Here is a 26,792-nt window from a genome sequence, read left to right as displayed (position 1 = left end):
AGCACAATTCCAGTAGGGGTCATCACTTCAATACAAAAGAAAGAGCAAGTGAGTGAAGGGGATAGTAATATCAAGATAAAATCAGGTGGATTCTTAAAATAGACTCATTTCACACTTGGAAAAACCCTGGAACCAAAAGATGAAAAGCTACACCAACATTCATTAAAATATTGCTAATATTTTCAACAAAACACTGTTATAATAAAACCCAGGCAATAAAGAACATATATGGTTACCTGGGTTACAATTCTCTCTGATGTACACACATTCTATTTATCTCAGCGGACATGTGTGCAAATATGCATTAACTTAAAGTTTATTATGCATGAGAAATATAAAGCATTAAATGGAAGCTAAACAGCCACTGCAGGAAATTTAGGCTTTAGGTCAGCAGATGTCATTGGTTGGGGATCTTGCCACAGGATTCCTATAAACCAATGGCTGTGGATTATTCTGACATAGAGGGTCCTTTGCTTAAACATTCATGAATCGCTTAAAATGCATTCAGTGTGTAGTCAGATTGCCATATAATTAATAAAGTGACTTTTTTTTATTAAAGTGAAAGGAGTTCATTCGGCTTAAATCTAGATTAGATAGAGTATAGTATTAGAATGTAGTACTAGAATTTGATAAAGTAAAATTATCTGCTAAATTATTGTTTTAAGGGTGTATTATATAAATGTGCCGACTAATTTTTAATCTTCTCTTTGGCTCACAACTACACTGAATTACTAATAAACATTATTTAGAACTTTGATAATTATATAAATAGGCTACAATACAAATGGAAGAAAATACAAGACAGCTCTTTAGCATGGTAAATTCTTTGCATATAAAGAAGCAAATAGCACATATACCTAGAACTGAACAGTTATTTTGCTGGAAAACTATTACATTTAATTCCTTTCCCACCCCCATCCCATTTAACAGTAATGTACACAATCTACACAAGTGAATTTCTAAAAAATACATCAATATTATAATCTACTACAACAACTCAGCTACTACTATTCCCCTGATATGACAGCTAAAGAGGTATACATACAGGTAAATTACTTATTTGGATTTGCTTTCTTCTTTCTTTTTCATATATTAGAGAAGCATCAATAAATATTTTTAAATAACATTCACCATTTACTGTCATTCCTAAGAATCTACATTTTAAAAATGTTTTCTTCACCAGCAATACCAGGGATCTTTATCACCCGTAAACTGGTTGTTACGTTACTTACTTTTTGATAGAAAATACTTACTTCTTGATAGAAAGAATAGGCCTCTTACACTCCAGTCTGAAAAAAAACGCGAGAATCTAACATGCTGGATACGTTTATACTGATTTCAGTGGGACTTAAAAATATATCATATGGGGATGGCCATGTCCATTCAAATTAATACAGAGTAGAGATACAGACTCCAGTATTACTGCTGATGATATTTGAATAAAATCAGTAGAATCAATGCTTCAGTACTATACCTGAAATGGGAATGTCGGTCTATCATCTACCAAAGAGTGATCTAGTGAAGCCTCTTTGATATTAATAGAGCTTCAGAAGAGCAGTCCATGATAGGAAACACCTGGAATGCCTGCCATTGTTTATTTATATATTTTATTTATATACATATAAAGTGTTTGTTGTGTGTTTGTTCCGTTAAAATATGTCTACAAACACCATACATTATCACACTGTACATATAGTGGAGATTTCTTAGTTAGCTATCTTAATATAATTTGCTTTCGGGCAAACTAGAGTTACCAGGCCTAAATAGCTGAATGATAAATTTCAAAATAATATGTTTATCCTTTGGTAAAATAATATATATCAGTTCCTATATAGTTTTCAATAATCTATGGAAGCGGGCACTATTGTTTTTAAAGAGAGGGTCTCAGAAGAATCAAACACTTAAAAAGCAATCGTCTTAAAATGTATTCTACAGAACTGGTTAAAAAACAGCCAGTACTGGAAAAGAGTGCTTTAGAGAAAAACTGTGGTTCAACTCTTGCGGATTACAGATCTTGCCCCAATCGTTCTATTTCCTCAATCAAGAAGTCAATATCCGACTTGGAGGCCGCAGGATTTGAAATCACCATTCTGAAGAAGTTGACTTTCTCTCCCTGAGGCTGATATCCAACCATTGTGGTGCCTGTTTCCATCATCAGAGCTTTGATCTTGGGTGCCACCTTTAGATTCAGACAAGAAAGAAAAGAGGTTTGGGACTCAGGTCTTCCTGTGAGGGAGAAGACTAGCACATCAGCAATGAAGCAAGGCTTGATGTAGAGCAAATGCAGAATGGATGAAGAAGGCATCCGTATATCTGACGGGCAGTCTTTCAATGTTCTCCCGAAATTCTGGTATTTGCAGGGCCAACAGAACGGGAGAGCGCCAAGATATAGAAGACAGCGCTGATGGCACTTTGTTGCTTTTAATTTTTAATGTTTCTATAAAATATAGCCAAGTTACGAAGCTACACAAAACCACGTTGGACCATGTCGCATTATTTCCTCTCCTGACGAAAATCAGAACCAAGGAGGACCTCACCTCAAACACTGAGACAGTGTAAGATATTTTGGTACCTGGGATGGAAAATCCACCTAGCAGATTGGGTGGCGGTAAAAGTACATAAATAAATAAAAACAGCAATTTGCTGGTTTTTAATGGGTCTGACAAAAGCCTTGGCTATAAAATTAAGAAAATAGAGTCAGGGCAAAATAAGCAGACTCTCATCGCTAATATAGGTGAAATAGAGTAATTATTGGTTTGTAATTACAGAGCTAACTTTGTAATATCCATCCATTCCGTTTCTTAGTTATTTTTTTTAAAACAATATGTTGCATTTGGAGTTACATCTGAGGCATATTTAAAGCCAAGTAGAAAGAGATAGTTGAGGGGGGGGGTGTCTCTGATCAGGATCTGTAAATCAACAAAGAAAACCAAGCCAGCAGCACTGAGAGTTTGCAAAAGGGCAGAATCAGGAGGGGGGAAAAGAGAGGATCTTGCCACCCTGTCATTTCTTCAAGGTACTCCAGACAAGTAACCAATACCACGAGTACTATCTTTATTGCAAGGCTATAGTAAGAAAATCTTTCAAGTTTGAAAGCAGTTCTCCCCTCCCTTGCCTTCACTTTCCAGAAAACGAGACAAGTCGTTAACGGGTGTTATGTTTACAGCACCCAGTGCGTTCTTTTGTGTGAACCGCATTGGTGGTACTCCAAGTGAAACACAAGGTTCCTTCCAAGGTACTTCCTTAGCCTTCATTCCTTCTGTGGGCTGATATATCTGACCCCCAGGGGGAGAGCATTCTCAGTGGGTGCACCAATCCTTTGGAACCGCTTACCAGCTGAACTCCGGATGGCCCCCAACCTTCGCTCCTTCCGGCGTGATCTAAAAACTTATCTATTCGAACAAGCCGGCCTGGCCTGATGGGTTTGGGTTTTAAAATTATTTAACTAATGTATTCTTATTTTATTGCCCTGTACACCGCCCTGAGTCCTTCAGGAGAAGGGCGGTATATAAATCAAATAAATAAATAAATAAATAAATAAATATCTCTCTGGTCTGATCATTGGCCTGCCCGTGATTCTTCCATCTCCAATCTCCCAAGGTTATTCTCACAAATGATTACACGTCCCACAAACTCCAGGGCTTGTAAATGAACGAAGGGTGTTCCTATGTTATGAAGTTACAAGACAGTGGGAGGCAGGGCTTTTTTTCTCATAGAACGCTCAGAACGGAGTTCCGGCACCTTTTTTGGATGGAACCTTGTAGGGTAGGCAAGGCGGGTTGTATGACATGTGTGAGTTCCGGCACCTTTTTCTTTTACAAAAAAAGCACTGGTGGGAGGACATTTGGAAGGTGGGAAAAGTCTGGAAAAGTTCAGAAAAATCAGGAAATATGAATTTGAGAAGGAGGCGCAGGCTTGCCTCTGAATTGCTCAATTCACTTCCATATGGAGACTTTCAATCTTTTTTTCCCCCCTAGGTACTGTAAGGGTCTTAGTTTATATTTTCTGTTTTTGGAGCAATTATTATCTCACTTTGTTTTAGCTTTTTAATGTACATTGACTCAGAAAATCTTTTCGTAAGCGGTTTTACAAAAATAAATAAATTACCCTATGTAGTTTTTCTCTTCTTTCCTCAGAGTCTGGCATCCCTCTGAGACTTGGTGGAATGTACCAGAAACAAACATTTGTGTGTTCAGGCTATATATCATAAAACAAAATAAAGATTTATTTAAAAAAAAATCACAAAGACAGTTCATTAATATATTCATCCAAAGGATTAATTTCCCTTGCTTACACAGTTACTTTGTTTGCTATGCCTTCTGATTTTGTCCTTCAAAGCTTAGAAGAATGGAGCAAAATGCAAGTGAATGTGCCCGAAAGCACTTAGGACATCACTCACAGACAGCAGTTTGCACAGGAACAAATAGAGATGTTTTCCAATTCATCACCACCGCTTCACCTTTTTCTCCAGATTATTCTCATAATAAAAAAATTCTTGGGAAATATAAACAGCCCATTTGGAATGCCACCTTTTGATTGACAATCCTGTTCATGCCTGACCATAACCTCAAGACAGGGATCTCAAAATCCTGCAGAGGCTCAATCAAGCAGAAAGCCATTTCGGCTAGGATTCAAACCGTTGAACAGCATGTTTTCCTTTACTTAAATAACAAATAATAAGCAGGCCGCTAGAGTGGAACAAAATACATTTCAAGGCTGTAGTGATAACACCTTTTTAAGGGTTATGAATCAACTGAATTTCAGCATTATGTACCTCACTGATTTCAAAAGATTTCATATTCTTCACCTGTCTACCAGAGATCAAAAAGATAAAATAACAGTAACAGGGCTGGATGGAAAAATTTTCTATTGCATAAATGTATAATTTAATGGAAAGTGTTTTACGGTCTACAACTTACCTCTCCTTCAAAAACCATCTCAAAATCTTGCCTGTTTTTAATTTTATTATAGAGGTATTCTGCCAATTCAAGACATTTGTTGATCTGACTTTCGAATCCCACTGTACCCTGTTTTGAAAAGAGGGGGGAAGAAGTAATTCACTGTCATATTCTTTCTGCATCCTCTAAATAGTTTGGAGAGTAAATCTTTGAAATTTGGAGTCAGACTATGTATTTCTTTTGTTAACCAAAGCTGAACAGCAGTGGAAATATGGAATATTTGTAAATGTCGTATGCATGGAACAACTTCCTTTTAATGTTTTATTGTTGTCCATATTTTAAAAAGAAGTAGTTTGGCCTTTATGTGAGCAAAGTACCATTTTGCTACTCGTTAAAATTTCCCTTTTTTGTAGGCTTTTGCATACGCCCAGAAATGATATGGCAGGTAAAAATAGAGTTAAGGAATTATACATCAAATATTGGTAGAATAGGAATTAGGGCCCAAATTTCATGAATTGTTTTGCTTTGATATTTTGAAAACTGATTTCCCCTTTCTCCAAGCTTTTTCACCTGGGAGATATCAATATTTAAATCAACCATACGCGTATATGTTTTCTAAGAATTTAAAGCTGTGTTGAAAGGGTGGGAATTGATTTCTGGTTAAGCTTCTGCAGAAATGTTCTGCATGTTGCTGATCATTTACCTTAGCTTTCCACATCAGCCAGAATTTGAATATATCCACATGGCGTCCACATTGTATTGCTTTATCTCCAGTGTCATAGGTGATGTCATATTGCTTATCTTGTTGAAACAGATATCCTGCACACATCTGGTTGCAACCTTGAAGTATACCCTGTTGTAAAAAAAAACATGCCTGTTGAACATACGTCAAACAAGAGATAAATGCAGTGCTGCATGCATTAAACATTAGTGCATATGTGTCTTACTTAAGCTTCTAAAATTGGTGTTACCATTAAATCCTCTTATTTTTCTGAGTCAGTAGAAAGTCCCAGAGACAACAGACTCCACCCTGCAGCCCCATTTTTTTTCTCTCTGCTTCTTCTAGCAGAAAAAGAGATTCTGATTCTAATCAATCCCAGAGAAGCTCACAGCATGAAAAAAAAATCCAGCTGGGAAACACAGATGTCAGTTAGCCATTTGATATTTTACTCAGACCCCAAAATCTGCCATATAGTACTGAGAACGTATCCATGGCCACTTATTTCAGTCCACGCGTGTGGTAAGGGAACACTTCATGGTCAAATGCTAAAGACCCAACAGCTAAGAATGAAGACAAGAGGAACAACATTAATCTTTTCAGAATCTTTGCTACCCTCAAGATTGTGGACACAAACATCTACCTACCAGGAACCTCAGTTCCACTCACTGTAATTGACACTCAGGAGTGGCTAACAGGAAAGGAATTTTTTGCAGCTCATATATGGTAGATGTACTATTAAAAGAAATAAAGGGAGCGAGCATTCCATTTATGAAACAAACCTTTTCCCGAAGAAGAATGGCAGAACACTGCAGTAGGACTCCCATCATCTTGTGCGGATTCCATGTGACGGAGTTGGCTCTGCAAAAGAAAGGAACGTGTTTAGAAGCCATGGAATCCGAGGTGATGAATTCTTTTATCTGGCACCGGTGAGATCAGGGTAACCTCCCCACCCATAATGGAGATTATCCCATAGCTCAAACAGGTCAACCATTATCAAATTGACCAATTAAAATTCAATAACCCCATAATGAACACATTTGATAAGGTTAGATAACAGCCTCCTAAGCAGACCAAACAGAAAACATAACAAAATGAATTGATCCTACTTTATTGTAAGGCTATGGTTCGAAAGCATGCAAATGCAAGTAGATAAATAGGTACCACTTTGGTGGAAAGGTAACAGCATTCTGTGTGCCTTTGGCCTATAGTCATATTGGCCATATAACCATGGAAAATTTCTTCAGACAACACTAGCTCCCTTGGCCAAGAAACAGAGATGAGCACCTTGCCCCAGAGTCAGACATGACTGGACAGGGAAACCTTTACCTTACAGTAACAAAATCTTGCAAGTCTAAAAGGACAAATCTTCCATTATCCCCTACTACTATCTGATAAGTTAGAAAGAAGTTTCTTTCTCTGCCTGTTTTGCATCATGGCAAAACCGTGCCCACCCCATTGTCGGCGATGAGGAAAAAGTCGTGATACGTTGCGCAACGTCACGTGACGTTGCGAGTTTGACATGCTTGTCCTAACTGGCTTCCAACAAGCAAAGTTAATGGAGAAGCCAGCAGTGAAAGCTGCAAGTCGCTGTGACATGAGGTTTTTGCTTAACAATTGCAGCAAAAAGGGTTATGAAATCAGGCGCTCAATTAATGACCATACTGCCTAATGAGAAATGTATTGATCCCCATTGTGGTCGTAAGTTGAGGAGTACCTATATGAATAGGGGAAATATTCCAGGGGTAGGCAACCTTGGCTCTTTTATGACTCGTGGACTTCAACTCCCAGAATTCCTGAGCCAGCCATGCTGGCTCATGAATTCTGGGACTTGAAGTCCACGAGTCATAAAAGAACCAAGGTTTCCTACCCCTGCCTTAGACCTTCTTTGGGACTATCTGTCAACACTTCTATTAATTCTAGAGGATGAATATAGATAGTTGATATAAATGGGGTTTCCCCCCCAAGATTCAGCTGGAGGAACTACAGAATCAAAAGATGATTCCTTAGATTTTTCAAGAGGGAACTGTTGTGGATGCATTTCTAAATTTGGATATATTGTTTGCAAGAGATTCTGTGTGAAAATACAAGAACTGAAAAGCCAGGAGATAACACATTTACTGGCACTGTATCTTATAAGAATCTCGTTTAGGTATTTCTTAATAGTATAATGATTAAATATCACTTTGATCAGCTGGTGCTTTGAAGAAATGAAAATTGCCACACTGCTATTAGAACTGTGTCCATAAGAGGGCTCTCTCAAGAATTAAATTAGTGCATCAGCTTACCAGCAGAAAGCTGACAGTAATTAATTGGCATTCATTACACCAACAGCTTATCATTATTGTCTTTTAAATAGCAAAATTAATCCTAAAAGAACAGCTGCCCTGCATGTATTTCCATCCTTTGGGCAGCTTCTCATATTGCTCCCCCCACAAAATAAAACTATTTCAAGCCTCTGCCACTTTATAGGCAATCCTATCATGTTCATTTGTCAACATTTTGGTCTTAGTCCTGCAGCAACCTAGCACCAAGTAGGTTCCCAAATAATTCCAGTTAATTAGGACCTAGTGCAGGTTAAAGACATTCTCGCAGCCCATTTTTGCCAAGGTATGGATATCCCATTAAAATCATGGTTCACTGCACAATAGGCCATTGCACAATATTCACAATTACTATAGATTTTGCAAAGCAGATATAGCTGAATTATAACTTCCAACACTAAAAAGGTGGCTGAGAGGGGCAGGGCAGGGCTGGGACTTGTAATTCTAACAACATCTGGGAACTCTCTTCTTCCATCCTTGTTGGGGGAGAGGATACTTATGCTGATATATTTATGAAATATTTTTTTCCTGTAGAATTTTTAAATGATGTACCTTTCTATACCGTTCAGCTTGTGACGATGCTTTCTAGACATTAGTAACCCACCTCCCCAGGCAGCCTGGAAAAGATGAGAAAAATTGGTAAAGTCTTGGGAACTGGGAATTTTTTTAAAAAAGATACTTCATTTCAGCAGAAAACTCACTGTAATAATTCTCCCGAAAGAAGGAAGGTGTTAGACATGCAACTGGCAGAGCAACACAATAATTTATTTGCATTATAATGCTCTAACCAAGACATCACTACTCAAAAGCCTATCTCATTGGCTGAATTCTCATGACATATCTGATTTATGGGTAAATGACTTACATGATGATCCTGCAAGCAATCTAGGAAAATATAGTTTCCCTGGTCATACAGGTTAACTGCCTTAGACATCACTTTTTGCAGTGATTGGTAGGGTTTTTTTTTAATTTCCTGCTTTTTAAAAAAAATAAAAATAAACATGAGGGCAGTAACTGTTGTTGTTTTAATTTGGTAGGGTCACTAGACAGCTTAGCTTCCTCTCAACTGCCTTGTTTAAGCATGGCACACACCCAACATGAGTTAAAAGAAAAAAACAACAACACTGAGATATAATCTGACTGGCACAGACTTATCTGCAGAGCTGTTCTAGCCTCTCGTCTCTGTCTAGAACAGGGGTGTCAAACTCAATTTCATTGAGGGCCGCAACAGTATTGCGGTTGCCCTCAGGGGGCCGGGTGGGTATGGCCAGGGTGGGTGTGGCCTACTGGGCGGGCGTGGCTAGAGTGCATTTGGCCTACTGGGTGGGCGTGGCCAGCTCTACATCGTTCGCTTCAAGGGTGCCTATGGGGGCCTGGGCAGGAGTGGGACAGATCTGAGGGTCTCTGGCAGAAGGAGGGTCTCTGGGCCAGGGCCAAGGCAGTGGGGGCCGTTCCCTCACTGTTTCCAGGATGGCTTCGCGGGCCACATGAAACCGCGGGCCGGATCCGGCCCCCGAGCCTTGTGTTTGACATGTCTGGTCTAGAAGCTGAATAGTTAACACTGGCTAGTTTGGATATGATCCTATCTTGAAATAATTGGAACCTAACTTTGCACAATACAACTGATTTTGCTAAGAATGTCTTGCGGCCATAGCCATTGACTTTAATGGGGTTTATTCCAAGTAAAATGGGAAATTGGGATTATGCAGCCCTGGTTACTTACATCCACATGGAGCCAAAGATTATACTTATCACAGATGTCTGCTATCTCCTGAATAGGATCAAAGGCTCCATAAACTGTTGTACCTGCAGTTGCAGCCACATAAAGGGGAACGTATCCCTGTAAAGAAAAACAGGGAAGAAGCTCTAATGTGAAATACATTTTTTTTTCAGATGAGATTTACACTAATTTAAAGTACAACTAATCTCAAGTTCTTTTTAACTGCTGCATGTTCTTCCTTTGACTTCTCCCAAAAAAAACACTAAAGCAGACGATGGGGAAATACCTAGTAATTAACAATCAATTGTAAAAGCACTAATGCTCTGGAAACACACTGAATAATTGCAAGCACTGAAGAACACTTTTCACAGAATACATGTTATCATCCTTTTAGCAGAACACAAGATCTCCCTGCATTTGCTTCAAATTAAAACATACAAAGATTTGTTGCTTAACTCGAGTCTCTCTCGACTCCCTAGCTTCTTTTATATGACCCTTGCTCCTCTCCACCATTTTAGCATAAGAACATGAGAATTAAACGTAGCCATTTTAAGGCTACACAAGATGGGGAAAAATGCATTGGTGGGGAAGGAATCATCTGGGAAAAAAATTGATGGGTTGAACAAAAATTTGGAGGTTGGGCTTTACTTTGGATGACACAGCTTTTTTACTTTTACCATTATTTAAGGACTGCTCGAAGTTACAACAGCAGTGAAAAATAGTGACTTATGACTGATTTTTACACTTATGACCATTGCAGCATCCCCAAAGTCACGTGGTCATAATTTGGACACTTGGCAATCAGCACGTATTTATGATTAGTTGCACTGATCATTTTTAATCTTCCCAGTTGACTTCCAACAAGCAAAGTTGATAATGATGATGATATTGATTTGCTACCCATCTCATTTTGAAGCAACTCTGAGCGGCTTCCAGAAGTCAATGGGGGAAGCCAGATTTGCTTAACAACCCCATGATTCAGTTAACAATTGCAGTGTTTCACTTAAAAACTTTGGCAAAAAAGGGTATAAAATGGGACAAAACTCACTTAGCAATGGCTTGCTTAGCAATGGAAGTTTGGGGCTGAACTGTGGTCCTTAATAGAGGACTCCCTGTATTTATCTTGTTTACTGCACAATCCAGAATATCTGAATGTGACTTGCAATCCAATGTGTGCACTCAGGATGTAAAGCCGAGGAGTGCAACTTGTATCAACAGAGGGATCATACAGTATTTTTTTTTAATCCCATTTATATCCCGCCCTTCTCCGAAGACTCAGGGCGGCTTACAATCTAAGCACAAATCAATGTGCTTAGCAGTAGCCTTCATTCTATGTATATCCCTGCTTATTAGGGCTTTCGCCCCCCCCAAGCGGCATTTTTACAAAGTCAGCTTATTGCCCCCAACAATCTGGGTCCTCATTTTACCTACCTCGGAAGGATGGAAGGCTGAGTCAACCTTGAGCCTGGTGGGACTCGAACCTGCACTAATTGCAGGCAGCTGGTGTTACTTAAGGAGGCATTAGCCCACTGTTCCACCAAGGTTTCACATGGTGTTATATCGAAGACCCTGGGCTTGAGGCGGTTCAAGGGCACATCTAAAGGCTTCCAGCAGGACACAAGTGAGCCCTGACTACATTTTTGACACTCCTGAAGTAAATTGTAACCTTAAGAATGAGTTTGAGACCTATAGTAAATGCAGCTGCTCCTTTTTTTAAAACAACAACAACAACTAAAATTGGTGATGAATCTTAGTGGATGTTAGAAGTATTCAAGAGTTACTCTCGTGAATCTCACTATGAGACAACTGTAATAATGATACAGCTGGCAAAGAGAAAATAATCACACAAATCCAATGAAATATGCAAAGGAAAGGACATTACTTTGAGAACTCTTATCTTAGTTTAACAGTATTCTCCTAGGGCGAATTTGCTAAAAAAAAATTAGAGGTTCTAATCTTCAATGGTATGTAACAAAATTTCAAGAACCGCACGAGAACTTTGCTGAAGGATCAGGAGAATCTTTTCTAGAATTTGACTTCTAGCATGGAATAAGTTCCCCCTGGAACTTCCCATGTGGAAGGTGGAGAGGGCCATTTATGCTGCTTAGTGTCTACGGTCAATCATCTAGGTCATGATTGTCCAAAAGGTGATTTTTCCAAAAGGCAGTTGGACTGTCTTGTTTTCTTTTCCCTTGAAAACATTTCATGTCTCAACCAAGAAGCTTCATCAGTTCTAACTTATACTGTTGAGCCTATTAGTTTTTATTAACCTGCCTTTGAATAATGCAAACTGATACACATTTATTTAGAAGTAAGTGCTACTGTGTCCAAATGGTAAGTATATTCTAAATAAAATAAGAAAATTAAGTAAGAGATCTTTTCCTCTCTCTCTCTCTCTCTTTTTTTTTTAAAAAATACCTTTTGTTTGGCATCCAGGATTTTGGCTTCTAGATCAGCAGGTATTATTTTGCCCCTGCAATCAAAGTGAAATGTGAAAGCCAAATCTGACATACAAGAAAAAAGAATGAAAAAAGGACTAAACAGGAATGAAACAAGCCAAAACAGTAGGGCATTCACTGATGCTGTTATTAATGTCCTTATCATTGTTCCAGCCTAAATATAAACACAAAGACACCCAGGTAAAGATGTATAAATATCTCACCTTTCATTGCACTTTATTAAAATCACATTTTCAGTACCAAATCCAAGTGCAGCTCCAGCTTTCTTTATTGAATAGTGACTCTGAAACAACAATCAACAGATAATTAACCTCAGTTTGCTATGATTGTCTTTGAATTCCAAAATGCTAAGGAGAAAGAAGGGAAATGAATCAAAATAGACATAGTCTCTCCAGAACAAGGCTGATGACAAAAATCACAATATCCAGTAATTAAAATCATGATAATTGAACTTATCGAGCTCACATGTTCTGAGGTAAAAAGGACCAGTTTAGGCACTGCAGCCATGCCTTTGGTTTTGACTTCTGGGAAATATTTATAGCGCGCAGCCATGATGCTATACATATTGGATACAGCGCCACCTATAATGAGAGGACCCAACAATAAAGTATTAGAAAAGTTAAAATAAGAAATCTGACACAGTAATATGACAAAGGCATTCATGAAATAAGGTGCGAATGTAGCCAAAAAAGCATAAATATCCAATGAACCAATAGATAAAGGTTAATGATAATCACCTCTGTTTTACTCAAGGCTAACTCCAATTTTATGAATATTACCTTTTCTTAAGGTGGTTTGCAAAAATTCCTTCAAATTCAACCATGTTCTTCAGGAAGGGGTGAACTAGATATGATTTCCTGAAATCTCTGCTTAAATATTGAAACCCAGAAATTCTATTGGGCCCAATAATTTTGTGTTGGTTTGGATATCATCACGGTTACATGGAAGCAAAATATATGTTTGCATTTCTGTTAAAAGAGAAGCCTACTAAGATTTTAGCTAATGTGGTATTTTTAGACTACCTTAAGCCACGTAGTCAGGAAAGTTTAGGAAAGTTAACTTTGCTAATATTGAGGATTGCAATAATTAAAATGAGCAATATTAAAGCATGGAAAATCCATCACCATAAATCAGTATGTAATGTAAGCCCCGCTCAACACAAGTAAGAAGGTGAAAAACCTAAAATTTATGTAAATTCTAAAATAGGAGAATGTTCTTTGTTTGGCCTCTGAAGGAAAGCAATTTAGAGACTATAGCTCAAATCAAAAGGATCTAGTAACACCTTTTCAGAGTAACCAAGCTGAATCAAAAAGCATAACCTTTTGTGAACTAAAGTCCGCTTGAATTGATACCATGGAGTGCTTCTCTAGAAAAAAAGGCTTCCAAAGCACATTCTGAAGATGATAATAATAATAATAATAATAATAATAATAATAATAATAATAATAATAATAATAATAATAATAATAATAATAATTTAATTTCTATACCGCCCTTCTCCCGAAGGACTCAGGGTGGTGTACAGGGCAATAAATACAATAAAAATACAATGTACAAAAGTTAAGAAAGAATTAAATAATGTAGCCCAATTACAATAAAAATTAATAAAATTAATGTTAAAATACCCCAAACCCATCAGACCAGGCTGGCTTGTCTGTAAGTTTTTAGGTCGCGGCGGAAGGAGCGAAGGTCAAGATCTGCCCAGCCTTTCAGGAATGGGCTTCTAGTTTTGGTTTTTTCCTTTCATTTTCTGCCCTATTGTTTCCTCTCTAAATGATGGCTTTTAGCGTTCCGCAGAGAGCCATTCCTACAGTTCCTTCACAATCATCATGGAGCTTAGCTGTTCTAGGCACCAACACATGAGACAGGCAGATAGTGTTCTGGATTCATTACTTCGGCCATTCTCCAGACAGTTCTGTAAAGATGGGCAGGACTTTATCTCACACTACACTACAAGTCTGAATCAATTGGTGAGTGATGTGGTTAAGAGCACCTGCTGAGTTTTTGTTAGAAGTGACATTCGAATCCAGAAAGAAGTAGTGGAAGGAAAAACGGCATATTTGGCCCTCTGTAGTTTTTCTTCTAACATTAGTGACCACTCATTGTCTTCCATACTAACAGAAATACTAGCAAAAGCAAAGGACCTATTTTTTTTTATCTGAACACTAAGATTTTCATATTCTTTGTGGATTGTATCTAATGAAGGTAATTTCATTCACAGCACTTTTGAGTTGCATTTATGCCCAAACTAAATACTTTCTCCAAAGTTGGAAAATACTTCCCCAAATTCCCATGATGACTGAGAACTCTTGGTTTGAAATCCAACACAGTCTGGGGGAGGCTACTTAAGAGTAACTCTTTGCATTCAACAGAACAAAATAATAAAAATTGAAAATCTCACAGGAATGTTTGTGATATGGATTACTTGGCACATAACATTCAGTCTGTTAGAGAAATATTATTTAGAGGGAGCACTGTAGGTACAAAAAAACCCCCACGCCACCTCCATTTCTGCCCACAATTCAGAAAATCAAGTTGGTTTTATTTATATATTTATTTGCAAAAATGATTTCTTAATTATATTTTTCTTTGAGATTGCAGGACTGCCTGTGAATTTGCTGCAGTAAATGTGATATTCAGCTTGACTGATTCAAAGAAATCAATTTTCATAAGGCTTAATCATAGGGAATATCTTTGATTATGGAAGCAGTGGCTGATTGGATCTTTGGTGGAGGAGCTTGAACATTTATGTGAAGGCAGCCATTTGAGTAGAAGACATCAAAAGTAAAAAAGAAAATATTTACTTTATATTACTTGAGATCAGCACCGTCTTCGAAAGTCTGAATTCTCAGTAAGTTCAATCTGAGAACACCTTGGCTATTCAGTAATTAGCTCAAACATAAATTTGGTTCCCATAGAACTCTCAGTTTCCCACTCTGGCGTGTTACATGGATCTAGAAGCCATCTTGCAATAATGTTGGCTGTTACTTCTGAATGCTTGCCAAAGTTCTCCATTTGAAAGGATTCAACTACAAGTCCCAGAAACTGCTGGCCTGAACTTTTTTTGTTTTTGCTGAGCTCATGCGCCCTTTGTGAAAAACAATGAAAAGGAAGATTGTGCCACTTACTCACTTCTCCATCAGCCTCTGAGTGGAAGTATGGACTAGACCCCGGAGGACATGAGGTGGTTGCGAAAGGAAGCAAGAGACAGTCCACTCAGGAAAACAGGCCCATTAAGGCCATCTTGCTCCAAGGCTCCCTTAAACCTCTAGCTAGCACTGCTCTTAACTATAATGCAACCATAATTTCAACTACAGGTAAAAAAAATTTTTTAAATGCATTCTCTAAGACAGGGCTTTTCAACCAGTGGTATGGGTACCACCTCTGGTACATTGGCACCTGGTAGGTGGTACGCGACCATCCTAGAAAAGTGGAAGTGGGGGAGGGGAATGAGCTGAACCAGTGGCAGCACCGCCCAAGCCTGAGCGAGAGATGGCTGGAGCTGCAGGGCTGTCAGGGCTCAGCGGAAGCGCCAGGATCAGGGCCAGGCTCCAGCTGGAGCTCAATGCTGATCCTGGCACTTCTGCTGAGCCCAGAAGAAGCGCCGATCAGCTGGAATGTTGCAGCATCTCCAGGGTCTTGTGATTTGCATTCAAATTTAATTTAATTTAATTTAATAATATTTCTATACCGCCCTTCTCCCTGAGGACTCAGGGCGGTTCACAGGGCAAAAGTGAAATACAAAATACAAACATTAAAAAGAGATTAAATGATTGCCCAAGTTAAAACAATTGATATACAATTATAAAACCCCAAAGATAAAATTAAGAATACAAAAAATAAAAAACCCCACCAATCCCCATCAGGTTAGGCCGGCTTGTACAAACAAAAACGTCTTGAGATCGCGACGAAAGGAGCGAAGATCGGGCGCCATCCGGAGCTCTACCGGTAACTGATTCCACAGCTCCGGAGCGCCCACAGAGAAGGATCTCCCCCTGGGGGCCACCAATCGACATTCTCTGATCGGTGGCACCCTGAGGAGGCCCTCTCTGTGGGAACGCACAGGGCGCAGGGAGCTTGATGCCGGCAGCAGATGTTCCCTGAGGTACTCCGGCCCCATGCCATGGAGGGCTTTGAACACCATTACCAGTACCTTGAATCTCACCCGGAAGGCAACTGGCAACCAATGCAGCTCACGGAGCAAAGGTGTAACGTGGGAGTATCGGGAGACTCCCAACACAACTCTCGCGGCTGCATTCTGTACCAGTTGGAGCTTCCGGGTGGTCCTCAAGGGCAGCCCCATGTAGAGAGCGTTGCAGTAGTCCAGACGAGAGGCCACGAGCGCATGAGTGACCGTGCATAAATCATCCCGACTAAGATAGGGCCGCAACTGGCGCACCAGGCGAACCTGGGCGAAAGCCCCCCTAGTCACAGCTCCTATATGGTCTTCCAAGGTGAGCCGTGAATCTAGGAGGACTCCCAAGTTGCGAGCCCTATCTACGGGGGGTAATAGTTCACCCCCCATAGCAAGAGGTGGAATGTCCGAATAAACCCGGGATGAAGATATGCAAAGCCACTCAGTCTTGTCGGGGTTGAGTTGAAGTCTGTTCCTCCCCATCCAGATCCGAACCGCCTCCAGGCAACGGGACATCACGTTGAGGGCATCACTGGGGTGGTTTGGGGTCGAAAGGAAAAGTTGGGTATCATCAGCGTACTGATGATACCCAACTCCAAAACCACGAATGATCTCACCCAGCGGTTTCATGTAGATGTTGAACAGGAGAGGCGAGAGGACCGACCCCTGAGGAACTCCACAAACGAGAGACCTCGCGGTCGACCTCTGCCCTCCTGCCAACACCGACTGCGAACGTCCCTGGAGATAGGAGGAGAACCACTGTAAGACTGTGCCTCCCACTCCCAGTCCACTGAGACGCCGCAGCAAGATACCATGGTCGATGGTATCGAAAGCCGCCGAGAGGTCTAATAGGACTAGAACAGAGGAATATCCCCTGTCCCGAGCCCTCCAGAGATCATTCACCAGCGCGACCAATGCCGTCTCCGTGCTGTGCCCGGGCCTGAAACCCGATTGGTACGGGTCTAGATAATCCGCTTCATCCAGGACTAGAGGGAGCTGATGCGCCACCACACGCTCAACAACCTTCGCAAGAAAGCGAAGGTTGGAGACAGGACGAAGGTTGTTCAATACAGCTGGGTCCAAGGCAGGCTTCTTGAGGAGAGGCCTCACCACCGCCTCTTTCAAGATGGCGGGGAAGCTACCCTCACTCAGAGAAGCCGATATAACTGCCTGGAACCAGCTGCGTGTCCTCTCCCGGGCTGCATAGACCAGCCAGGAAGGGCACGGGTCCAATAAACATGTGGTGGTGCTCAGCCTCCCCATGATCCTGTCCACTTCCTCCGGAGTCACAGAATCAAACTCATCCCAGGTGGTATCGACAAGACCGCCCGTGTCCTGATCGCCAGACTCTGCCCAGTCAGAGTCCAGACCGGTCCGAATCCGAGCGATTTTGTCCGACAGATGCTGGTTAAACTCCTCGGCACGACCCTGCAAGGGATCCTCCCTCACCTCCTGATTTAGGAGGGAGCGAGTCACCCTGAACAGGGCGGCCGGGCGATTATCTGCGGACGTGATAAGGGTGGCGAAGTGGTTAGACCTCGCCTCCCTTATTGCAGCGAGATAAGACCTAATGTGGGCTCTTAGTCGCAATCGGTCGGATTCGGATCGGCTGGATCTCCAACCGCTCTCTAGGCCCCGTCTCCGACGCTTCATCTCCCGGAGCTCCGCAGAGAACCATGGAGCTCGACGGGATCTGCACCGGGTCAGGGGCCGCAGGGGTACAACTCGGTCAAGAGCCTCAGTGGCCGTCCTTTCCCAGGCTTCCACTAAGGCATCTGCCGAGCTGTGAGCAAGGGAGGCAGGTGGGGACCCCAGCGCCGCCTGGAACCTCTGGGGATCCATTAAGCGTCTGGGGCGGTACCATTTAATTGGTTCCATACACCCACGGCGGGGGGTGGCAAAACGGAAGACCAGCCGCAGGAGATGATGATCGGTCCATGACAGGGGCATAATAATTGGAGAGCCCCCACCAAGATCATCTAACCACCGTCTAGATAAGAAAACTAAGTCAAGGGTGTGGCCTCCCTCATGAGTCGGTCCCAAAATTACTTGCGTCAGGTCCATGGCCGTCATGGAAACCATGAACTCCCGAGCCAACTCAGATGATCCTCCCAGCGATGGTAGATTGAAGTCCCCCAAAACTATAAGTTTCGGGAACTCAATCACCAGCCCAGAGAGGACATCGAGCAGCTCAGGCAGGGCTGCTGCTGCGTGACTAGGCGAAAGGTACACCAGCAGCAAGCCCAACTGCGCACCAGGGCCGCATCTCAGAAAGAGAGACTCACACCCGACTATCTGGGGAACGGTGGCCTCCCGCGGACACAAGGTCTCCCTCATAACAACAGCCACACCCCCACCCCTACCCTGAGCCCGAGGCCGGTGCAGCACCCGGAAACCTGGTGGGCAAAGGTCAACCAGAGGAATCCCGCCCTCTGGGCCCAACCAAGTCTCCGTGATGCAAGCCAGGTCCGCCTGCTCACCCTCGACCAAGTCGCGGACGAGAGGAGCCTTATTAGAGACAGACCTGGCATTCAAATACACCAGCCGGAGCTCGGGAGGCTGCACACCCTCACTCCCGGGACCTTGGGGCAGAGCCAGAGGGTCGGAGTGCCCCACCGCTTGTAAGCAGCGGAGAGGCCTTCCCTGAGATCGATACGGACCTCTGCTCCTACATCTGCTGCCATTCCCTGATGCTTCGCAACTGATTCATACTTATGACGGTCAGTGTCCCAGGGTCATGTGAAGTGGCCAAAACCTGCTGCGACCACCCAGCAGATGGGGGGAATAAAAACCAAACACCCCCCATCCCAACCCCACTGCCAATCCTCAACAGAAATTCTCACAAAAATGAAAACCTCGGACAGGAGGAAGAGCACCAACGGGCAGGCATTCATGCATTTATAATCACTATCAAAAAGACCCTTTTTTTCTTTTCTCTTTCTGTTTTTTTTCTTACATTCACTATCCTTTTGAATTCCTTTGTTTGTTTCCTAATATTTGTCTTGGCTTTATTTGTTCAATAAAAATTATATATATATATATATATATATATATATATATATATATATATATATATATATATATATATATATATATACATACATACATACATATATATACATATATATACATATATATACACATATACATATACATGTGTGTGTGTGTCTGTGTGTATGTGTAATGAAACCTACCAGGTGAGAATATTCCATCTCCATCTTTATTAGACCATCCAATAATCTCTCTCATTTTTCGAAGTGTTAATTGCTCCATGAGTACAAAAACAGGTGCAATTTCATATGTAAACCTGTGTAAACAAACATAAATAAATATGTAATTATGAACAAATACCTAACACATATCTCACAACAATGCACATAAACTGGATAAACTTTCAATAGGTACTTTTGAGGTTAGTCTCATATGAGACCTCCAGTTATACTCTTACACTAATCTTGGAATAAGCCTTCAATGGGCCTTATTTCTGGTTTACATGTAGAACATGTAGAATCATATTACAGCTAGAATACCAGTCTATTCCAGCAAGACAGGGGGGGGGAAAGAGAGTTGTGGAACCATTACTTGGGAAGAAAAGTAATATCCAATAGCAGTAACAGATCTTTCCTTACAATACTGATTATATTCAGATATGTGCAGATTATATCTGCATTGACTGGATGCCATGACTGCACAATGGGCAGGCAATTGTTTCTAAATGGCCCATTCACCCTCAAAGCAATATCAGAGCGTGTTTTTCTGTTCCAGTTCCAAAATAGCAATAGCACTTATATGCCGCTTCACAGTGCTTTACAGCCCTCTCTAAGCAGTTTACTGAGTCAGCATATTGCCCCCAACAATCTGGGTCCTCATTTTACCGACCTCGGAAGGATGGAAGGCTGAGTCAACCTTGAGCCTCATTAGGATTGAGCCTGCAATACTGCATTCTAACCACTGTGCCACCATGGCTCTCAAAATACATATTTCCATATTACATTACTTTAAATGCTCCTATCTGTTTGGGACACAGTACTTCAGTTTGTTGCAAGCTAACCTCAGCAGCTGATTTGCTAGTTTGCAGAGGATAAAACACCCCTTCAACTGAGTCTTTACTTACTATAGACTATAATTTCTTTTAGACATACCCTGTCCATGAGTGCTACAATAGCACTCTCGCTAGAAATCTTTCCTTGCAAATAGAAAATTGCTTATTTGAAACCTGGAAGAATTTATTTTAATTACCTGTTTTTCTTTCTTTGGACATCCTGCTTTTCCTTAGGCTTTTAAAACATTTTATTTCCAAATAATCAAGCCATTTGAAAACTGGGGGGAGGGATAAAGCCAGTGGTGGGATTCAGCCAGTTCGCACCACTTCAGCAGAACCGGTAGCTAATTTTTTGTTGTCCAGGCCCAGAATGGACTTCCAGAAGCGGCATCCACACAGAGAACCGGTTGTTCACATATTTGAACCCCACCACTGGGTAAAGCCTCAGATAACTGGCAAAATGGTAAAATATTTTGGTTGTTGTCTTAAGCAAGGGGAAAAATAGAAAAAAATCAAGGAAATGAAATTATTAATTTTAAGGTTACTATTGGATTTCAAGCCAGCTGCCTTCTATTTTAAAGCAAGAGTTTAACCTTTAACCTTTAGCCTTTGCACTATTGTAGCAATCATAGTAAAGTAGCACTCAAGAGTCATTAGAAAGAAACAGGACAGTAAGAAAAAAAGTTTCAAAAGCAGCTTGTAGTGCCTACGGAATAACAAAACATAGTTGGAAGGGACCTTGGAAGTCTTCTAGTTCAACTCCTTGGCCAAACAGAAGACCCTACACCATTCCAGACAAATGGCTGTCCAGTCTCTTCTTAAAAAACCTCCAGTGTTGGAGCACCCACAACTTCTGGAAGCAAATTGTTCCACTGGTTAATTGTTCTAACTGTCAGGACTTTCTCCTTAGTTCTAGGTTGCTTCTCTCCTGAATTAGTTTCCATCCGTTGCTTCTTGTCCTGCCTTCTGGTGCTTTGGAAGATAAATTGAACCCCTTTTCTTTGTGGCAGCCCCTCAAATATGAGAACACTGCTATCATGTCTCCCCTGGTCCTTCTTTTCACTAGACTAGACATACCCTATTCCTGCAACCGTTCTTCATATGTCTTAATCTCCAGCCTCCTATCATCTTTGTTGCTCTTCTCTGTACTCTTTCCAGAGTCTCAACATATTTTTTAAATTGTGGTGACCAGAACTGGATGCAGTATTCCAAATGTAGTCTTACCAAGGCATTATAAAGCGGTATTAACACTTCACGTGATCTTGATTCTATTCCTCTGTTAATGCAGCCTAGAATTGCATTGGCTTTTTTGGCAGCTGCAACATATGGATATGTATTTTGATACTTTAATGTGTAAGTGTGTATTCAATTAAACTTCATGTATATTATTCCAGATAGGAGAGCACAGAAGGAGGAGAATTGTCCAAGAGCAGGACATGGTATTCTGCTGTCAAGAATGAATATACAAGGTATTGCCAAAGTGTCTTAGCTCAAACAAGATTTTCTTAAGTCTGCTTAGACTCAAACAAGCATGAGCCTAAGACTGGAGCATCTTAAAAAAAGCAAATATCTCTATGCTATAAAAGTAAATCATTATTATTATAGCTGTACTGTATTGCTACTCAGTCCCAGGAAATAATAGACAATAAATATTTTTACTTGGCAGACTGCTGGCTTTCTGTTTCCCAAACAAAATTATTAACCTAACATAGAGAGTTAGGAAAACAGCATCCTAACAACATCAAAAGGCTACTCCGAAAGAAAATTAGAAATACTAACCCTGCAGTTTTAAAAAAAAGTGTTTACAGAGATGTATTTGACTTAGACTCTTCAACAAGTGCTAATTATAAACACCACGCTATCAATACCTCTCAGCAGTAATTAAAAAGGGTGATATTCTAATCACCAATTACAGGTAACAAAAGGGCAATTCACTGTTTTGTCCATTTAGTACAAAACATACCCATAGCTTATAGTTTAATGTATTTGTCTATTTCCCGCCCCCCATGTACCAACATTCCCATATAAGCCATTTTGTTCTCTTTGAGGAACAAGAAAAGGCTGAAGAAGAATTACTTTGGATATCGAGTGGAAAGTTTTCTTTCATTAAGGTTGTAGCAGAAGGCTATTACGTCTCACTTAAACTACACTGGAAATAAACCAAAGAGAAGCTAATTGCGGTAATATAATTCTTCCACTCTATTGGGTAACAAAGATTGCAACTAAGTCCTGTCAGCTGTTACGGCAGGACAGTAGATGATTATGCCTCAACAATTAAAACAGTATGCTACATTGGGGGGAGCTGCCAGATTTCAAGGCTCATAACATTGGAAGAGACCATTTAAGGCATGCAGTTCAACACTTACTTGCAGCCAGAATATAAACAAGAACACTTCCAAAGAGGATGCTCATGAACCTACGGATACAACTCATTCTGAATGTACATCGACAGGCCAATCACAACTTTCTGGGCAAATGTATTTGATACAGTTTCTATGAAATACAAAACATTGTGCATTCCTATGGTATTAACACATTGGATTTACATTAATGTTCAATAATGAATCGGTTAATTGCCTTCTTTCCGCTTACCCCAAAGCAAGCAACCATTGCAACAATAAAGCAATAAAAGGAACACACTGCTGTGGCACATCTGATGATTTCAAAAGTCAGCAGTTGTAAGTAAGCAACATAATATGAAAAGGTAGAGTGAAGCAGACGGAACGAATCCTGAAAATCCAGCAAGGTGGCCCTCCTGATACTGCAACCTCCAGAAAAAGGGCGGGATTTATTCTGTGTTGGGTATCTACCATTAGTAACACAATGCTAGGACAGATTCCATGTTTCCCCAAAAGTAAGACTTACCCCGAAAATAAGCCTTAGGTTGATTTTGGGGGATGGGCCTAAAATAAGCCATACCCCAAAAGTATGCCCTAGTTTTAGGGCAAGGCACACATCTAAAAATCAAGCTAGGGTGGGGGTAAGGGGGGTGAAGCTGCCCCCACGTGCCCTGCACCCATTTACCTTCCAGCCAGGCCTCTCCTTGCTGGCCCACTTCTTCTGCAGTGTCCCCAGGCCTGCATTTCGCAGACAGGCCTTTCCAGAAGGCCTCTGCAGCCAAGAACTAAGCTATGGATTCAATTCAAAGTATAAGGCCTTGGAAATCAACGCTGAAAATCCTGCATATTTTGTACTTCATTCAATCCATAGCTCGGTTCTCGGCTGCATAGGCCTTCCAGAAAGGCCTTTGACTGCAAAATGCAGGCCAGAGCTCCATTCTGAGCTGCAAAATGAAGCTGCTCCTTCAGCCACAGAAGGGGGCAGGCTGGGTGGGACTGTCGGTGGTGAAGGTGAGTGAAAAAGACACACACACCCCAAAAATAAGACCTGGTGCCTCTTTTGGAGGCAATAAATAATTAAGACCCGGTCTTATTTTTGGGGAAAGTATAAGGCCTTGGAAATCAACGCTGAAAATCCTGCATATTTTGTACTTCATTCAACAATATCTGGTGCATTTTCTATTCCCTTGGCATTTCATTTACTTAGGGATCCTTCCCCCCCTCCCCCCACCTGCTTTGGATGGTTTTTGTTTTTTTCTGTTTCTTTTTCCATTCTCCATGGTTACTGCAAAAGCCGAGGAGACATCAACAGCTCCTCCCAGTGGGCACCATTTTAACTTTCCCAGAAAGCTCTGCTAGTACAAAAAAAAAAAAAAGATCAGGCTTGGTGAATGAGTTGGTTCAGCTTCCATTCTGCAGAAGTAGAAGGGAGGAACTAACAGCCACCAAAGAGAGTTAACATAGCTATAGCACTTAGACTTATATACGGCTTCACAGTGCTTTACAGCTCTCTCTAATCAGCATATTGGCCCCAACAATCTGGGTCCTCATTTTACCAACCTCGGAAGGATGGAAGGCTAAGTCAACCTTGACCCTGTCAGGATCGAACTGCCAAACTGCTGGCAGCTGGCAGTCAGCAGAAGTAGCCTGCAGTACTGCATTATAACCACTGCGTCACCAGATCAATATAAAAACCCTCCTCCTTTTTCTTGGGGCAGTGGGGGGGGGCACAGAAGTTCTTTTCACTAGCAGTGACAAGGAAATGCACTTGATGGTTGCTCCTGTTCATTTCCCAAGCTCATCCCTACCATTGCATTGTTTGGAGATGTTCCAGGGGAAGGAAAGAGATGGGTAGAATGCATTTGCCAGTAACAGCTGCCATTTTTATTTTTATTCCTTGGATAACAGTGCAATGGTTGGGGCTGGCCTTAGGGGGCAGATGCGGCAAGCAGTGAATGGCAACCCCCAGGCTGTCAGAAGAAAGAGTGACATACTCCAGACAAACCATCCTGGGACCTCTGAAGTTGCCTGTCCTGGCAGGGATGGTAGGAGGCCTTGTTCCACCTTTGTCTTGAGCCTGCCCTGATTTTCTTTTCCAGCCATATGCTGGAATTATGTAATGTTTATCTGGGAAGAAAACGGTAACCACAAAACAGTCTGCTAATGTTTGTTCCGCTGCTGCCGTCACTGCAGGCAACAGGGAATAAGAATAAAAAGCAGGACCACAAAGGGAGAAACGCTCTCCAAAGAAAACCAAGTACTGAATAGCCTTTTCACAAAGAAATGAAGCTTCCAGCAAAAAGCAAATTAAATTTATCCAGGGAACCAACATCGTTTCAGAGAACAAACATGTCCATTCTATTATATACGCCAAGTGTATCGTGTTTCTAAAAGGCCATGGTAGAACGTTTAACTTATTTAATAACGGGCTGGTTCCAGAAACGCCCTTCTATCATCAGCAGGCTTTTTCTCTGGGCAAAAGGTCATGGAGATTTGCATACAATACATTCCAGGAATGAATGAAGAATTAACAGAAAAGCACAAAATGGCAAGCTATGGCATCCAGAAGGCTACCTGGCCAATATTATGGCAACATTATGTGCATTTACGTTTTGCTAAAGTGCACAAACATTGCTGAAGTGCTACAATAGGTAATACACAATTTCAGGTAGGTAAATGTTAAATAAAGGAATTAATGCCTGGGGGAGCCTGGGGTGGGGGTAGGAATTGACAAGTAATAAAATAGGCACTGCAATGCAAGGTATGCTTGTTAGCAATTGTGTTGCAAGGTCACACATAAGCATGGAACTGGCAGCGCTTGTTAGAGATGGCATAGTGCATTAGGAATTTCTTGCCTATTCTGTGCCATACCCCACCAGACTACGGTCAGCTGTTTAGATGCACTATGCTTACACATAGCTCTAGCAATCTTCCAGAGGAGCTCTCCCCCTATCTAGAACAATACCACAGGAGCAGTGACAAAAAGTGGGTTGGGTGATGTGGCAGGAATGTCCATAATGCTGCACTGCAAATGTCTGTCAGCTGTTCAGCTAGGCCATTTTTACACATCCTGGAGCAATTTTTGGTAGGCGACAAAGTTCCCGGTTTAGATATTTATGAGAAGTTTGCAAGCTTCTTCCCTCCATAAGGAGAGCGATTGGTGATGTTTTCTCTCCCCGTGAAATTTAGTGGAAGGAAAAGAAAAAAAGAAAAAAAGAAAAAAAAATCCTTTCCTCCATGTGTCTGTTTGCAGTAAAGAAGGACGGTACCATTTGCTGACAGCATGGCTTTGGCAGAGTAGGAATTGGCAAAGGAAGCAAGAAATGTCATGTTAATTTGGTTTTCTGGTAGGTCAGTGATGGGAAAGTCACCCTTTAACTTGGTCATGTGGAGAAGCCTTAAGACATAAATCTTTAATGCACGTTTCAGTCATTCTTGTGGGGAAAAAAATAGGAATGTTATGTGTACCACCTTGAGCTCCTGAATGAAACACAGGCAATAAATCTAATAATTAGACATACATTTCACTGGAGGATAATGATAAAAAATACTTCATCTCAGTGAATTCCATGGAATATAAATTTTAATAACTTTGTCTGGACTGGGTACCAATTTTTCTAGGATACTGTGGAACATAAATCAGTTTAACTAAAAATAGGTCCCTTTGCTGCTTTGAATAGTAGCATTGAATGGAAAAATCAAAAGCAGAAGAAATAATATACAGACTATTGTACACTAAAATAGAAGAGGAAGCTTCTGTCAGGTCAAACATCTTGCAGAATTCAACAGAAGGACATATATGGCAATTCATCAAGCCTTATGGCTCAATAGAACCTCCTTAGTGGAAAATTAGACATTTCCTTTTCAATTTGCAAGTGAAATGCCACCATCTTATAACAGACAACTTTTCTGTCTTGTTGCATTTTCAACCACTTACGAATACAGCCATCATACAGGGACACAAAATATATTAAAACAAGATTCTAAATTCACTTTTGACTGGGATAAATGCAGCCCTATCATTCTTTCTAAAGCTCTTACAGATCACTCCAGAGTCCCCATGTTGGGGTTAGGCTGTGCCTAATGAGAATGAGAATAGGCAGAATCTGGCCCTTTGTAGAAATTTTTTTTGCCAACTTCTGCTCTGGTTGGTTGCT

At 41.0% G+C, this 26,792-nt stretch overlaps 1 protein-coding gene across 1 annotated transcript in view; it reads right to left on the bottom strand.

The window, feature by feature from the left end:
- Window positions 1–2,005: 2,005 nt before the first annotated feature.
- The window catches only part of GAD1 (glutamate decarboxylase 1), a gene marked incomplete at its 3' end in the record, with an annotated part of 57,723 nt that continues 32,936 nt past the window's right edge, over window positions 2,006–26,792 (bottom strand). The window contains exons 6-16 of the mRNA XM_083379502.1: window positions 19,449–19,561; window positions 12,585–12,700; window positions 12,323–12,402; window positions 12,079–12,133; window positions 9,664–9,780; window positions 8,493–8,557; window positions 6,399–6,477; window positions 5,602–5,751; window positions 4,920–5,027; window positions 4,108–4,197; window positions 2,006–2,179 (exon numbers count right to left, since the gene is read on the bottom strand). Of these exons, the coding sequence (XP_083235628.1) occupies window positions 2,006–2,179; window positions 4,108–4,197; window positions 4,920–5,027; window positions 5,602–5,751; window positions 6,399–6,477; window positions 8,493–8,557; window positions 9,664–9,780; window positions 12,079–12,133; window positions 12,323–12,402; window positions 12,585–12,700; window positions 19,449–19,561 (1,147 nt within the window). The remainder of the gene's footprint in view (window positions 2,180–4,107; window positions 4,198–4,919; window positions 5,028–5,601; window positions 5,752–6,398; window positions 6,478–8,492; window positions 8,558–9,663; window positions 9,781–12,078; window positions 12,134–12,322; window positions 12,403–12,584; window positions 12,701–19,448; window positions 19,562–26,792) is intronic.

The sequence above is a fragment of the Vipera ursinii genome (assembly GCF_947247035.1).
Source record: "Vipera ursinii genome assembly, chromosome: 1".
NCBI classification, from domain to species: Eukaryota; Metazoa; Chordata; class Lepidosauria; order Squamata; family Viperidae; genus Vipera; species Vipera ursinii.
The sequence above is the reverse complement of the archived record's forward strand: the minus strand, read 5'-3'. Positions and strand labels throughout refer to the sequence as shown.